At 40.3% G+C, this 15,551-nt stretch overlaps 1 protein-coding gene across 3 annotated transcripts in view; it reads left to right on the forward strand.

Annotated features, from left to right (window-relative positions):
• The window catches only part of ADGRA3 (adhesion G protein-coupled receptor A3), a 133,994-nt gene that overhangs the window by 21,639 nt on the left and 96,804 nt on the right, over window positions 1–15,551 (forward strand). For all 3 annotated transcript variants that reach the window (XM_058722965.1, XM_058722963.1, XM_058722964.1), the window contains exon 2: window positions 14,664–14,735. In XM_058722965.1, the coding sequence (XP_058578948.1) occupies window positions 14,664–14,735 (72 nt within the window). The remainder of the gene's footprint in view (window positions 1–14,663; window positions 14,736–15,551) is intronic.

Below are 15,551 nucleotides of genomic sequence, written 5' to 3' on the forward strand. Positions count from 1 at the left end.
GTGACTTTGGTAGGAACTACTTCATAGCTGACGTGTAGACTTAAATCCCTCCTTCCCTCCACCCTCGTCCGCTCACTCTGGCCTCGCTGCTCTTGGAGCTCAGGTGTTCTGCAGCCCAATGCCACCTGAGCGGAGGACCCGCCCACCCTGTGCCTGGACTTCTGACCTGTGTGCCAACTTACCGGTGTTGATTTAAAGCACTCAGTTTGTAAAATTTGTTGTGCAGCAGTAGAAAACTAATAAAGAACTTTGAGGGGTTGTCTCTGTTTGAAAGGATTTTCCCCTTCCTGTCTGCCCTTTGAATTTCTACTCCCTTTTAAAAAAAAAAATATTTATTTTGAGAGAGAGAGAGAGAGAGAGCTTGTGAGAGTGAGAGCAGGGGAGGGGCAGAGAGAGGAGGAAGAGAATCCCAAGCAGGCACTGCGCTGTCAGCATAGAGCCCGGCGTGGGACTCGAATTGTTGAACTGTGTGATCGCGACTTGAGCTGAAACCAAGAGTCAGACACTTCACCGACTGAGCCATCCAGTTTTTTGTTTTTTTGTTTTTTTTACACAAAGTTCAGAAACGCTTGATCATTCTGCATTTCAGCAACATTTAAACTGCATTGTGTTTGGATCAGTCATGCACCCTTTTCGTAGCACTTTACATTTAGACCACAAGGATTATTTCTACACATGAATCTAGCTGTGTATCCTTGGTGTCCCTCCTAGCACAGAGTAGGTGCTCAAATATATTCTCAAGTAATGTGTAGTAGGTCTGTCAGGAATTGTAACTTAAAAATCAAAGATTCAGAATTCTGAAAGGACCTCAGTATGGTCCCAGGAGAGAGCTCTCTATTTGATTAAAATGCCAAATAACTTGCTTTTATTGTATTCATAAATATTAAATGTCCAGTGTTCTTTATGATGTATAGACACCTTGAAAAATGGGCTCCCTTTTCTCACGGAGCTGGTGTGTTCATGAGATAAGATGAAGTGTTCTTTAATAAACGGTTTTTCATTTTTGGGCATTTTAGACGTATATCTAGACTGGCATAAAAAACCGTTTAGTTTTTCTTAACCAACTGCTATTTAAATACATGTAGACTTCCTGCTTAATGCTAAAGCATAAAAATAGATGATTTCCCTTTTGTTTATGAAACTGCTGAATAAAGAATCTGAAACAATTATAAGAAGGAACAGGCCTGAAGAAATGTCAGGTCTTTGATTAAGAATGAGTGGAAACTTGAAAGGTTATTTAACGAACCATTTGAATAGTTAAGCATGACCATATGCCCAAGATGACACCTGTTGACTTACTGTAATTATTAATGGCACCTTGTTTTATTCTCAAGTGTCTGTTTGATGATAAATTATATTGTGACCCTGTAATAGTATGTTAGTGGTTGATGTCTTTGACTTGCCGTCTCCTTTTAATAATTATTCACCTCCCAGAGATTGAAGTTGGAAGTTGTACAGCATCCGGTTTCAAGAAGGCAGGCAGACTGTCCTGAACTTCCTCCCGGACTCGCCAAATCTGTGGAAGTGGTATTAAAACTGAATGATAAAAACACCCACGTTTTCGTGTCTGTTTGGAAACTTACAGGGTTTTTTTTTTTTTTCTTTATCATGGAATTCACAAATTTTATTAGAATACACCTGGGTGTGTGTGTGTGTGTGTGTGTGTGTGTGTGTGTTTAAAATTGATTTGCCTGGCATGTGGTTAGTTTTTTATAAGTCTTCAAACTGGAGATATCCCCTCCCCCGCCCTTTTTGAGGGGTTTATATATATATCTTTATCAGACATTACTTTTTTATTGTGGTAAAATACACATAACATCTCTAACCATTTGTAAGAGTATAATTCAGTGGCATTAAAGACATTTGCAGTGTTTATAACCACTGTTACTATACCTGCAGCATTTTCACCCTTTCCAGTGTAAACCCTGTACCCACTGCATGATAACTCCGTAAAACCCCCTTCCCCTGAACCCTGATAACCTCTGTACTACTTTCTGCAGAGATCTTTCCTTTTACTTAATTGTAGTCGTCTTTATACCTGTTCCATTTTTTTTTTTTTTTTTAGGTTTAGTTTTGAGTAATCTCTACATCTGACATGGGGCTCAAACTCACAACCCCAGCATTGAGTTGCATGCTTCACACCGACTGAGCCAGCCAGGTGCCCCCACTACCTGTTCCTTTTTTTACCCTCTGGAATCTGTATTCTTACAAATACTCCAGATTTCATGATTTGCCTCCCACTGGTGTCTGTCTTGATTTTTATTTGCTGAATTTAAAAAGTCAAGCTATATGATCTCACTCATATGTGGAATTTAAGAAACAAATGAGCCAAGGAGGAGAGAGAAAAAGACAAACTGAGAAACAGACTCATAACTGTAGAGAACAAACTGATGGGTTACCAGAGGGGAGATGGGTGGTGATGGGGGGGGGCTGGAAATAGGTGATGGGCATTAAAGAGTAATCAACATCACTATTCATTAGGAAATGTATATTAAAACCACATTTAGTTACCACTGCGCTAGAACGGTGTAAATAAAAAATATTCTGGGCGCTCCTGGGTGGCTCAGCGTCCGACTTTGGCTCAGGTCATGATCTCGCGGCCTGTGGATTTGAGCCCCGCATCGGGCTCTGTGCTGACAGCTCAGAGCTTGGAGCCTGTTTCAGATTCTGTGTCTCCCTCTCTCTCTGCCCCTCCCCTGCTCGTGCTCTCTCTCAGAAATGAATAGATATTGAAAAGAATAAAAATAAAATTCTGACAGCCCCACCGGTGGGGAGACTGTGCCACAGCCCTCACACAATGCCAGTGGGGGTGCAGGATGGTGCAGTTGCTCTGGGAAAATGATTTGGTAAGTTTTTTATGAAGTTAAACGTGCACGAACCAGCGATCACACTTCCAGAGAGTTAGTTACTGAAAGAAATATGTTCACACAGAAACCTGTCTTCAGATATTTGTAAGCAGCTCTAGTCCTATCACCGAAGTCTGGAAGTTTCTCAAATGTCCTTCAGCTTGGTAAATGATAAACCGTGGTCCGTCTCTACCATGGATTGTTGTTACTCAGCAAGAAAAAAGGAACAAACTACTGATGTGTGCAACACAGATGAATGTCCCAATATGTTAAAAAAAGGCGGGGGCTGTGATGATGAGTTATCACCTATAATACTCCCAAGGGTTAGAAATCATCTTTCTTGTAGCTCTCCTGGTTTCCCTACCCACCACACATATGGAATAGCATTTTGGGTGCTGGAAAGCCTTTGTGCTAGGTTGCCTTTTATTTGGTTACTTTATGTGTTTACCTTTTCCAAACTCAGAAAATGAACAAGCAATTTAAATGGACACTTTACCAAAGGATATTTATCAATGACAAATAAGCATATAAAGAGAAGCTCGACATTTATACTAACAAAATTACAAAAGAGATACGTCATCATACCTACTAGAAAGGCCCAAATCGAAATGACAATATCAAACTTAGAGGGTGTGGAACAACTGGAACTAAGTGGGGCTATAAAAGGCTACGACCACTTTGAATTTATTAATGCCTAAACCCTATGACCCAGGAATTCCAATCCTAGATATTTAATTAAGAGAAGAAAACTTACGTCCACAAAAAGTACGTACGTGGTCTTCATCACTTAGTGAGGAACCGGAAGCCCAGATACTGGTCAACAGGGATAGTAAACCAATGGAGGTGTGTGTATTTGCATAGTAGACTCCTACTCAGAAATAAGGGAGAAATTATACAGCAGTGTAGATGAATCTGAAATAATGATGTTGAAGACACAAACTGTGATAAGCGTTCCCAAAAGACCAACTTAATTGATGGTGGGGGAAGTCAGAAAGTGATTTCAACAGGGTAGAGGGCAGGAAGGAATTTTCTGAGAGGATGCCAGTGTTCTCTGTCTTGTTTGGGTGGTGATTGTATATAAAGGTGTATGAAACTCAAAAAGCATCAAACTGAATACTTCCGTACATTTTATTATATGTATGTTACAGCTCAGTAATAACAAGGCTAGGATTGTGCATTAAAAGTAAGTCAAGGTGAGGTGCCTGGGTAGCTCAGTTGGTTAAGCGTCCGACTTCGGCTCAGGTCGTGATCTCGCCGTCTGTGGGTTTGAGCCCCGAATCGAGCTCTGAGCTGACAGCTTGGAGCCTGCTCTGGGTTCTCTATCCTCCTCTCTCTCTGCTCCTCCCCCACTCATGCTCTGTCTCTCTCTCAAAAATAAACATTAAAAAAATTTAAAAGACTTTGAGGACCCCACCAAGCATGTCTCAAAAGAAGAACAACCATAAGAAAGTGAGAAAAGTAGGTCAGTCAGTGGTTGAAGCTATACCCAGGGCTTCTGTGAGAATTGATTGGGCCATAATACAGTCTTGTAAACAAAAAAGGGATGAATCAGTTGCAGACTTTCGAATTTGCTTAGAAGAAATATTTAGACAGCATTTTGGTCTCAGGGACTGTGAAGCTAATATTGCCTTGTCTGCTCATTTTGTTAATGGGCTTCTCCCTGAGCTTAATGATTTATTAAAGAAACATAAAATAAGACGGGAGATCACTCCCCTTTCTGAGCTCCCCACATCTTGCTGAGCATTTTGAAAGAATATTAGAACAGAAAAAGGGGTTATCCAGCAAATAAACTCATGGCCCTACAGTTATAACAACTACAGGGGCCTTGACCAAACTTTAGAACTAACTTTGCACCTGCCTCTGTTGAGGAGATACTTGTCAAGATATAAGCAAAAGGGACATTGGATAAAGGACTTTGCCCTCAAACAACCTGATTATCCAAGAAGAGGAAACACTCCACCTTCAGATTCTCAAGATAGCACTGATGGGGCTGAGGAATCATCTGGTAAGCCACTCCCAGTAATTCCTGTAACTCATCAGGGTGAAATGAAACTTGAAATAAATGAGAAATCTGCACTGTGCTGGTAGATACCAGAGGGACTCTTTCTCCTTTTAACTCCACCATGGTACAGCAAGAACTTCTTCAGAGTAATAAAATTGGTTTGGCGATAGGAGTCCAGTCCAAAGAGTTCCTTTATCAGCGCCCTTAACTTTGGCCCTTACCCTCTTCTCCGAAAATCATGCCTGTCTCTTAGGAGACACTGACTCTGTAAATCTCCTGGCAAGTTACCTACTTCCTAAATTCAGAGGTCAAATAAATTTTGTCTTCCCCAACCATATAAATCTGTTAATTCAGTTTTTTGGACATGGGGGTCTGACATTTGACTGTTCAGGTGAGGTTCGCTGGTGCCTCTGTCACCAGCCTGTAAGAGACCACTGCTGAGCCCTCCCGCCACTCACAAGTTCCAGCTGCCCCAAGAACAGTGAGGGGTTTGAGCTGAGCACAACTATGAAGTGGGCCATGGCAAGAAAAAGGGAAACCATGACCACTCCAGAGGACCCAGTGGCCAGAGAGAACAAGGGAGCAATCCAGAAGTCTGCTTTTTTTTAAATTTTTTTTTAATGTTTATTTATTTTTGGGACAGAGAGAGACAGAGCATGAATGGGGGAGGGGCAGAGAGAGAGGGAGACACAGAATCGGAAGCAGGCTCCAGGCTCTGAGCCATCAGCCCAGAGCCCGACGCGGGGCTCGAACTCGTGGACCGTGAGATCGTGACCTGAGCTGAAGTCGGACGCTTAACCGACCGAGCCACCCAGGCGCCCCCAGAAGTCTGCTTCTAATGACCTGTGTCAAAAGTTGATAAGAAACAAAAACCCAGTGAATCACCAAAGTGGTAATCAGTAGAACTTTACTGTGCACACGCCAAAAGGCTGTTTGCCAACTATGAGCACTCAAACCGAAACATGGAATGAGGCTCCACGGTGGCTTATATCGCATGAGGGCAGTGAGTGTTCTTTACAGTGATTGGTTATAGTAATAGAATTTTCTTAAATGTAAAGGAATTGGTTAGTGGTTACCTCATGTCAGTTTTGGGGAATGAGGTTAGTTTTGCTTATGATTTTCAAATGCAGAGGCAAGAGGTGACCCAGGTTGACCTGGAGCTTTTGCTATTAATAACATTTTACCCCTTCATCAGTTGCTTTTTCTGTGTGTGATAAATGTATTTTAAATCTGACCATTTGACAGTATGGTGCCTATATCATAACCCACTGATCTTTTTATATGGGTGATTTTGACTTTTTTTCATCTTTAGTCTTGATAATATAATTTGGGTATCTGTGAAGATCAGTTTTCGTTTGTACTTTTTACTTGGTTAATTTAAAAAGCTCCCCCTGCCCAATTTTAGTTTAATCATGTATCTCTGGAAGTTTAACTGCTTCCCTTATAAATGAGCTGGCAGCTTATGAGATCTGTCGGCTGCTTGAGTGATAGTTCTCCATGACACCTGAATGAATCCCACCAACCTCTCCTAAATGTTAAATTCTGAGAGGTTTAGCATTTCTGCTGCCTTTAATTACTCTGACTGCTGTATAATATGTAATCGTCTATTACACAGCTTTTTTTTCAGTGCTGTATCATAGTGAAACCTTAATGTGTAAACATTAAGCCGCGATTAAGGATCCAGACTTAAAATTCAACCCCAGTTTGTGTGTATGCCAGCAATGACAGCTACTGATAAATTCTTAATTTCTTTTCCTAGCAGCTGGAAATTTCTTTTGATACCAATTTGAAGATGGTCCTAACTTTAGAAGGGTGAAAATGTGGAAAACAGTATCTTAGGACACTTCTATTGCAATATTAAAAGAAGAAAGCGAGATGTATTCTGGTAGAATTTTGGATTCCCTTCTTCCCCCTAAATTACATAAGCCTCAGAGAGAAGAAGTAATGAGAACAGCATTGAGGTTTTTACTCCTCATCTGTAACACTGGAAGCTGGTACATTGTAGGTGCGGGTGAATTCCTTAAGAAGGATCTTTGCCGATCCTTAAACCCAACCATATTTTTATTTTATTCATTTATTGAACAGATATTCTGGGCATCTTGCCAGTTGGGTCCTCTGGGAAGCACATGCCAAGTGCTTAGACGGGGTTAGAAGTAGATTTTTACCGATGGAAACACAGTATATGACGGGAAACGAAGCAGAAGTGGGCCCGGGGATCCTTCAGACTGGGATGCAGGTGTAGTCTCTGTGAAGGGAGAGGGGAAAGGGAGGATGACTGGGTAGACTACGGTGCAGTTGTACGGAAGTCTGGGCCCGCCCTGGTGTAGAGATTGCCCACTGGCGAGTCTGTGCTGGCCGGGAATGGAGAGCCCTCTGGGCCCCGCTGTGCTTTGTCCTTGGCTGGCATTGCCTACAAAGTGGCGGCCTCTGCTTAGAAACTGAGGCAGGTCCTCCGCACAGCGGCAGCTGGAGTCTCTCTGCTCACTGGCCTCCTGTGCAGGGTCTCTCTTAGAGGATGGTCTGAGGAGTGCGTCTCCACAGCCAGGAGAGCCCCTTGCCGCGTACCAGGAGTTGTTGTAATGTTAACTCTGCCACTTGGTTTGAATCGGAACCTGGACCAGTCGCCTAACTTGCAGATTTTAGCTTTGGAGAAAATAATGCCGATATCGTAGGGTTTTCGCGAAGTCTCACCGCACAGTGGTCTGACTCACACGTTCGGCGTTCTGGTCTGTTTCCTGTGGGGATGCGGTGATGGTCAGATTCGAGAAGGTCCCTGTGCGGGTTTCACCCGGTCATGGCAGACACGGTAAACACACATACCTGAACGGCAGCCTCCCGGCATGAGAGCTGCTCATTAAAACCAGGTGATGCGGCAGTGTTGCGCGCAAAACGTTTTTTCACGCACCAGAGCTGTGAAGCCTACCACGCGGAATGTTTTCTGCAGAATTGAATGAACCAGTGCGCAGGGTTCGGAGGACACATTGGCGAACAGACTAATGATACTTCGGACAAAATGTGCACAGCGCCTCTGGCATGCCGACTTAGGTGTGATTTCAATGTAAAGGGGACTCAGATTGATGAGTTTTGCAGTCTAGGAGATTCTTATTCTTACTTGCTGGGAAGAATTAATTTCGAAACGAGCACACGATGTTTCATTTGCTGGGAAACCAAAGGATAAACTGGGACAGACTGTGCTAAAACGGGGGTTGACAGACTTTCTCTTTTTCTGTAAAGGACCAGATAGTAAATATTTTAGGCTTGCCTGGCCGCCACAGTCTCTGTCGACACCACTCACCTGCGCCGTCCTGGCATGAAAGCTGCCGCAGACGACATGTGAACAAATGGGCCTGGTTGTGTTCTGATAAAATTTTGAAAAGATTGGAATTTATGTTCCATAGGATTTTCATGTGTCGCAACAATACCATTCTTTTGATTTTCTTTCAATCATTAAAAATATATAAAATCCATTCTTGGAGCCTACCGGCTGTCCAAACAGGTGGTGGGTTGGATTTGGCCACCCTGTGGACTAGAACTTTGAAGAACGTAGGAGTAACCGGATTTCATTAGTGGGATAAATGAAGCAAAGCACTAAAATTCACTTTTGAGGAGTTAGCATTTCTGATTTTAGCTTTTTGCAGGTGCTCCTAAATTTTTAGGACATCTGCCGATTGAGGTTAGTGACTCAGAAGCTTAGCCTAGCCATATTGTCTGTTTTTCTTGTATTTGATAAAGATGTAGCAATAACAAGTATTACTCTACATAATAAATCTAATGCAGAATCAGTTTGTATTACCAGTTTGTATTGCTTGAGCAAATCAGAAATGTCAAGGGATGGAAAATTTTAGTACACATATTTAAAATGCATACCTTCGGCCCTCTGTTTGTCTTTGCTCTTTCTGTATGAATACCTGAAAAGCTCTCTCTCTCCCTCCTCTGCGTGGTATCCCATTTTGTGGATAACTAACCAATCCTGTATTACTGGAACGAACCTAAATATCCAGTCGTTAAGTTTTATGAATATAGTGCAATGAATACTTTTGTTCTATAAATATGCAATTGCATAATTTAACATATAACATGAAATGTATATTGCACAACTACAAGTATGTCTTTAAGGTAAATTTCCAGAAGTGGAATTAATGGATCAAATACTGTATATGCATTTGAACTTTCGCCTTGCATAGTGTGATTGTATTGATTGATACCAAATTTGAGTGGCTGTTTCCCTCTGAATATAAAGTGTGTTGTCACATTTTTGTTTTTGCTCATTAAGTGAATTATGGTATCTTGTTTTAGTTTTAATTTGCATTTCTGTCATGATTGTGGTTGTATATCCCTTCATATGATTATGATCCATTTGTATTTATTTTCCTTGAACTGTCTTTTTATGGCCTTTGCTAGTTTTTCTATTGGGGATTTTTTTTTTTTTTTTTAAGTGCTCTTTATATGTTTGAGGAATTAGTCCTTTGTTTTTGATGGTAGTCCCAAGTGTTGTATATCTTTTAACTTTGCTTATGATTTTAAAAGTACCAACGTTTTAAAAATGTAGCCCTGTTTACTCCTTTTCTTAGTTCTTTAAAATCTTTAGTTATTATGACTTGTAAATCTGTCTGCCCTCCTCCCCCCTTTTTTTTGTCTTTATGAGGCTGCCTTTAACTATGACATTCTCTTAGTCTTCTCCCTTTTTTTTTTTTTTTAATGTTTATTTATTTTTGAGAGAGAAAGAGAGAGAGCATGAGTAGGAGAAGGGCAGAGAGAGAGAGAGAGGGAGACACAGAATCCAAAACAGGCTCTGGGCTCTGAGCTGCCAGGACAGAGCCCCACACGGGGCTTGAACCATGAGGTGTGACATCATGACCTGAGCTGAAGTTGGACGCTTAACTGACTGAGCCCCCCAGGCACCCCTCCCTTTCTTTTCTAAGGATACTTGTCATTGGATTTAGGACCCAAACTAATTAAGGATGATCTCATCTCAAAACTTTGAACTTCATTACATCTGCAAACATCCTTTTCTTTTTAAGGTCACGTTCCTAGGTTTTGGGTGGACATATCTTTTGGAGAGCCACTGTTCATCCCACTACAAGAACTCCATTTGATTGTTTTTCTGATTTTTTTTCCCTCCAGTGTTGACTTCAAGAATTCGATTCCTGACGTTTGATCTGAATATTTAAAGCTCTTGAAATATATTTTCAGTTCTTCTCAGAAGGAAAATTATTCGGTGCCTTCTGCCATACAGGGTGCGGGTACTATGAATAGCATAGCGTTCCATTCTGGGACTTGGAATAGCAAGTGGCTGAGAACGTGTAATACTTAATTTTTATTTTTTTCTACTTCATAAACTTTTGATTTTTTTTTTAAAACATGTCTACGTTAAGTCTTACTCCTTTTTTCATGTTTCAGCATAAGTGGTATATTGAACTAACTTGCTACTGTGTTCAATGATAACGGGCATCCAAGGCTTCCTGCAGTGTTTAAATTCAAGAGGCATGAGCCCAGAATAGCGCTCCTAAGCATTGTCTGTAGATATGGTAGTGTTATAATATCGTTAGTATAGAACAGAAATGGGTATACATAAGCTTTATAATCTTGGTCAAGTTTTATACTTTTTATTTAGTTACCTCCTGGAAAGTTTGAAGTTTCAGAGATGTCAGCAAAAATATTGATTAGAATGGGTTTTAGGTTTATAATGATACATGATATTATGCCTTTGCTAACTTCACAGTCCCCAGTCTCAAAATTGAGTATAAAAACTGTCTGCAGAGTAAATTTATTCACACTGATCCTGTTTTCTTACACAAAATCCTTAAACACATCAAGTTATGTATAGACTGAATATATTAACATGAGGTTGTAAACTGTATTTTTAAGGTTGCAGTTATAACTTTTTAAGTGTGATAAAATGTCTTCCTTTTTACTCTTCTCAATAAAATCTATCATTTATTGTACTAAAAGCCTTTATGACTGAGCAAAATGACAGTCCTTTCGCTGAAGCAATACTGGATTGCAGTGAATGTAATTCAGCCAGAGCCCTGGATGTTTTTCACGAGCTACTTCCATATTTGGGTTTCATTCTTCACTCAGACACAGGGTACTGATGTCACCAAGCCTGTTACCTGTTAGATTGTGTCATTTTCCTTTGTTTCTTTAACTTTTGGTTTATCGGTTATAAATGCTCAGTCACTGTAAAGTTCGTCAGTTTTGCTCATTGAAACATGGATACAGAAATTTAAAAGGGGCTAGAAAAGGATCTGGGTGGTCACTCTGGTCCGAATTTTTTTCCATCTTTTTTTTAAAAAAAAATTTTTTTTTTAACGTTTATTTATTTTTGAGACAGAGAGAGACAGAGCATGAACAGGGGAGGGGCAGAGAGAGAGAGGGAGACACAGAATCTGAAACAGGCTCCAGGCTCTGAGCTGTCAGCACAGAGCCTGACGCGGGGCTCGAACTCCCGGACCGTGAGATCATGACCTGAGACGAAGTCGGACGCTTAACCGACCGAGCCACCCAGGCGCCCCTGAATTTTTTTCCATCTTAAAGGTGATGAAATTGAAGTCTAACTAGAGAAGTGAACTAAATTATTTATTGCTGGTGAGGTCTCTGTTAAAACTCCAGGCTCTGGATCTCTGCACATTGTTCATTGCTCTACTTTTAGTGCCTATTTATTTATTTAAAAAAAATTTTTTTTTAACGTTTATTTATTTTTGAGACAGAGAGAGACAGAGCATGAACGGGGGAGGGGCAGAGAGAGGGAGACACAGAATCCGAAGCAGGCTCCAGGCTCTGAGCCATCAGCCCAGAACCCGACGCGGGGCTTGAACTCACGGACTCACGGACCTCGAGATCGTGACCTGAGCTGAAGTCGGACGCTTAACCGACTGAGCCACCCAGGCGCGCCCCAGTGCCGATTTATAGTGCCTGCTAAGTTGCAAACTCTCACTACGTAAACATTTCTTGAATATAAATAAATAAGCATGAGTCTTTAATCTCAAAGCTTCAAGTATTCCTTCAGTTTTTATTTCTAAGATATAATTCTATGCAAAATTAACGCAATTTCAAGTTATACCTGCTTACGAAGATTCTTATGTTTATCATCAGGAGAAAAAAATATTTAAAAAATAAGAGGAGTCTGCTAGATGTTTCAAAAAAACTACAATTATAGGGAATAAGAGAGAAACTAATAGAAGGCTCATCACTAAGGTAGTGATCCATTAGGATGTGTTTCTTCCCAGTCTTTTTTTTCTTCTTTTTGATCTCTGTATAGATTCTTTTCAGTCAGCGATATCACTTTTGGTGTTTGCTTCTGAACTGAGTGTAAGCATTTTCCTTTTTATCAAGTTTCCTTTGAAAGAATTCTTTTTTCATGGATGCATGAAATTTTGTTTGGATGTGCCATCATTTAACTCTTCCTCTTACATAATGTTGACATGAGGTCGCTGGATGGATATCCTTCTTGTCGGATTTGGTGACATGTTTAGGAGTGATGTTTTGGAGAGCAAGGTGCACCACCAGGCTGCTTGAGAAAGCTGGTTTCAATGACCTTTGTGGCCAAAGGTGGGCAAGACTTAGTTTGCTTTTGCTCGAGCCAACCACCTCACTTGCAATTTTGATTGGAGAAAATGGTATTGTATTTTAATGGCAGTTTATTTGACCACCATGTTTTCTTGGTCCCGATGGTTGATGCCTTGTCTTTGCTTTAGGAACAGCTTTGAGAAGCAAGAGGTTACATGGTAATACACTTGGATTGCAAGAAATATTGGAATGATGGTGGAAGGGGCTGCCTGGTGGGTGCAGTCAGCTGAACGTCCGATTCTTGATTTCAGCTCAGGTCATGATCCCAGGATTGTGGGATCAAGCTCCGTGTTGGGCTCCACGCTGAGCATAGAGCCTGCTTAAGATATTCTCTCTCTCTCTCTCTCTTCCCCTCTCTCCCTCTCTCCCTCTCCCCCTCTCCCCCTCCTTCCCTCCCTCTCCCCCTCCCTCTCCCCCTCCCTCTCCCCCTCCCTCTCCCTCTCCCTCTGTCTTCTCTCCCCCACCTGTCTCCCCAGCTTGCACTCTCTCTTTAAAAAAAAAACAACCAGAAACAAAAAAATGAAGGAGGATGTGTGACTTAGACACAGGGAACAGAATCTGAAATTTGATGAATGCTCGTTGAGTGTGTCGTGCATTTTCTGATTTCCTTCTGGTGTTTATGAGTAGATATTATTCTTCCCGTTTTATGTGTGAGATGTGGACTGACTTACCCAAGATCAGTGTAACTTGAAAGCAGTAGAGCTGAGTTTTAAACATGGGTATCCTTGACTTGAGAAACTCCTAATAATCATTCCCAAAAAAGGCTCTGAAATATGAATCTGCATGAACAGGGCTTTTTTTTTTTTTTTTTTTTTTTAATTCCACTTACATCAAAAGAAATTCAGATGTCAAATGGCTATTTTTGTTTGTTTTAAGACAAATAATCAAAGCTTCTTCTTTTAGGGGCACCTGTGTGGCTTAGTGGGTTAAGCGTCCAACTCTTGATCTCAGCTCAGGTCTTAATCTCAGGGTCATGAGTTCAAGCCCTGCACTGGTCTCCATGCTGAGCTCCATGCAGGGGAAGCCTGCCTAAAAAAAAAAAAAAAAAAAAAAAATCTTCATTTAGAATAATAAAAGTAGATAAAATAAAAATGAATGCCTGAAATCGTATGACCCAGAGGCATTCTGTTATTTGTATATACACAGAATTGCTGTGTTGCTCTTTCCAGGAGGGAGGGGCCCACTGCTCAACCTTGTGCCCATTGTGAAGAATGTCCCTGAAGTGCGGCATGTGTGTGATGTGCATGACGTGAAGTGTGTGATGGAGAACTTTCTTGTGCATGAGGCCAAGAGTAAGTTTCTTGACCTATGTTGGTGTGTGTTGAATGTGGGGTGTAGAGTAGAGATTTTCTGGGTTTGTGATCTGATTCTGGCATTTGCTGGTGTAACTTTGGGCCATTAACCTGACTAATTCGTCTCTACCTTGGTTTTCTCACTTTATTATTTGATGTCCCCATTCCTCCAAATCAAGTAGCTTTAGCATTTTCACTTTATGGAAAATATTTATTGGTATTTTAGCTGCCAACGGTGCACAGTTACAATGCCTGGAGAGGAAGCAAGATCGTGTACACACAAGTGCCTTCTTGGGCAAGTCCTACTGTGGGGGTGGCTTGACTGACTTCTTGCAATAAGTTCTTGTTTTTAGGTTGTATTTTTATGAACGTTGTACCTGATACATGACATAGAATACTGTGATACAGGTACCTGTGCCCTCTGTACGTGAGGATGTGCAGAAAGCTTATTTTCACACACAGAGGCGCAGTGCATTTGCATACCGTTAAACTACAAATAATATTCAGCGTTGAAATAATATCTAGAGGTTGCTTTATTTCTTTGTAAGATCAGTATTTTATAGAGTGTTACACGTTTTTCTATTAAGTTTCTAGTTTTTAAATAAGCCTTCAACTTACATAAATTGGTTTAATTATATAAACGTATGTGCTGTTCTTCTCATATTGAACTTTAGAGCTATTTTGTGTTCACTTCTCTCCCTTTTTACTTTAAAATGATGGGAACAATTTAAGAGGCAACAAGATGTGTGCGCAAGTTATTTTAGGTAGTTTCTCAGAGAGAAAGAAGGTCCTGTTTTTTTTCAGGCATCTCAAAGATTATTTGGGTAATAAATGACTTTCTAGAATTTCTCATAGGTTTAAACATAGGGAACTAAATTATTTTGATATTATTGGTGTATGTATATTCCATAACTTACGTTTTTTTGTCTTTTGTTTTTTCCCTGTCATTTTTAGGATTCTGAGTAACAATAAAATATCTGAGCTGAAGAATGGCTCATTTTCTGGGTTAAGTCTCCTTGAAAGATTGTGAGTATTGTTTATTATCTCTTATTGTTATTTCACTTACTGCATTTTTTTTTTTTGCTGTTTATTATGAGCTTTACTTGAGTGAAAGATAATACTAAGTGCATTTTCGTTATAAGACTGTTACTAAAAACTTGAGTTTTCCCAACATTTTATTTCAAAAAATTTCAAGAATTTAATGTGAGAAAACAATTCGTTAATTAGATGTTGGCAAACTTGCCGAAAAAGGGCCAGATAGTAAATAATTTAGGCTTTGTGGGCCATGTGGTCTCTGTCACAGTGCCTCGTTTTCTGCCATCTTAGTGGGAAAGCAGCAAGGGACAATAAATACATGAAACATTGTGGAGGCGAAATTATTTGCAACGCAGGCTGAGGTCATGGTTTGCTGATCACTGGTTTTTGGAGCATAGATGCTCTTTTGAAATTCTTTCATGACGTGGATGTCTTATAAAATAAGTAGAATTTAAAAAATACATCAAGGGGGGTAACTTTTGGATAAATTTTGATATTTTATTGAATGTGGTAATTTTGTTTTGCTTAGAAATTAGGTCTAGTTTTGCTTATGATCAGATATAAGTAGCACTAATTTTTTTTTTGTTTTTTGCCTTGGAGTTTGCACAGTGAATATTTAATTTGTGTGTATTATGAATAATATTTTTGGTTCTTGTTTCAAATTCCCTTATTACTCATACATTTAGGATAACATCTCAAGACATTTTTTTTTCTTTTTCTTTTTTTTTTTTTTTGAGTACGCTTCATGTCCATGTGGGGCTTGAACTCACGACCCTGAGATCAAGAGTCCAATGTTCTACCTACTGA

The sequence above is a fragment of the Neofelis nebulosa genome, chromosome 3, assembly GCF_028018385.1.
Source record: "Neofelis nebulosa isolate mNeoNeb1 chromosome 3, mNeoNeb1.pri, whole genome shotgun sequence".
Lineage (NCBI taxonomy): Eukaryota > Metazoa > Chordata > Mammalia > Carnivora > Felidae > Neofelis > Neofelis nebulosa.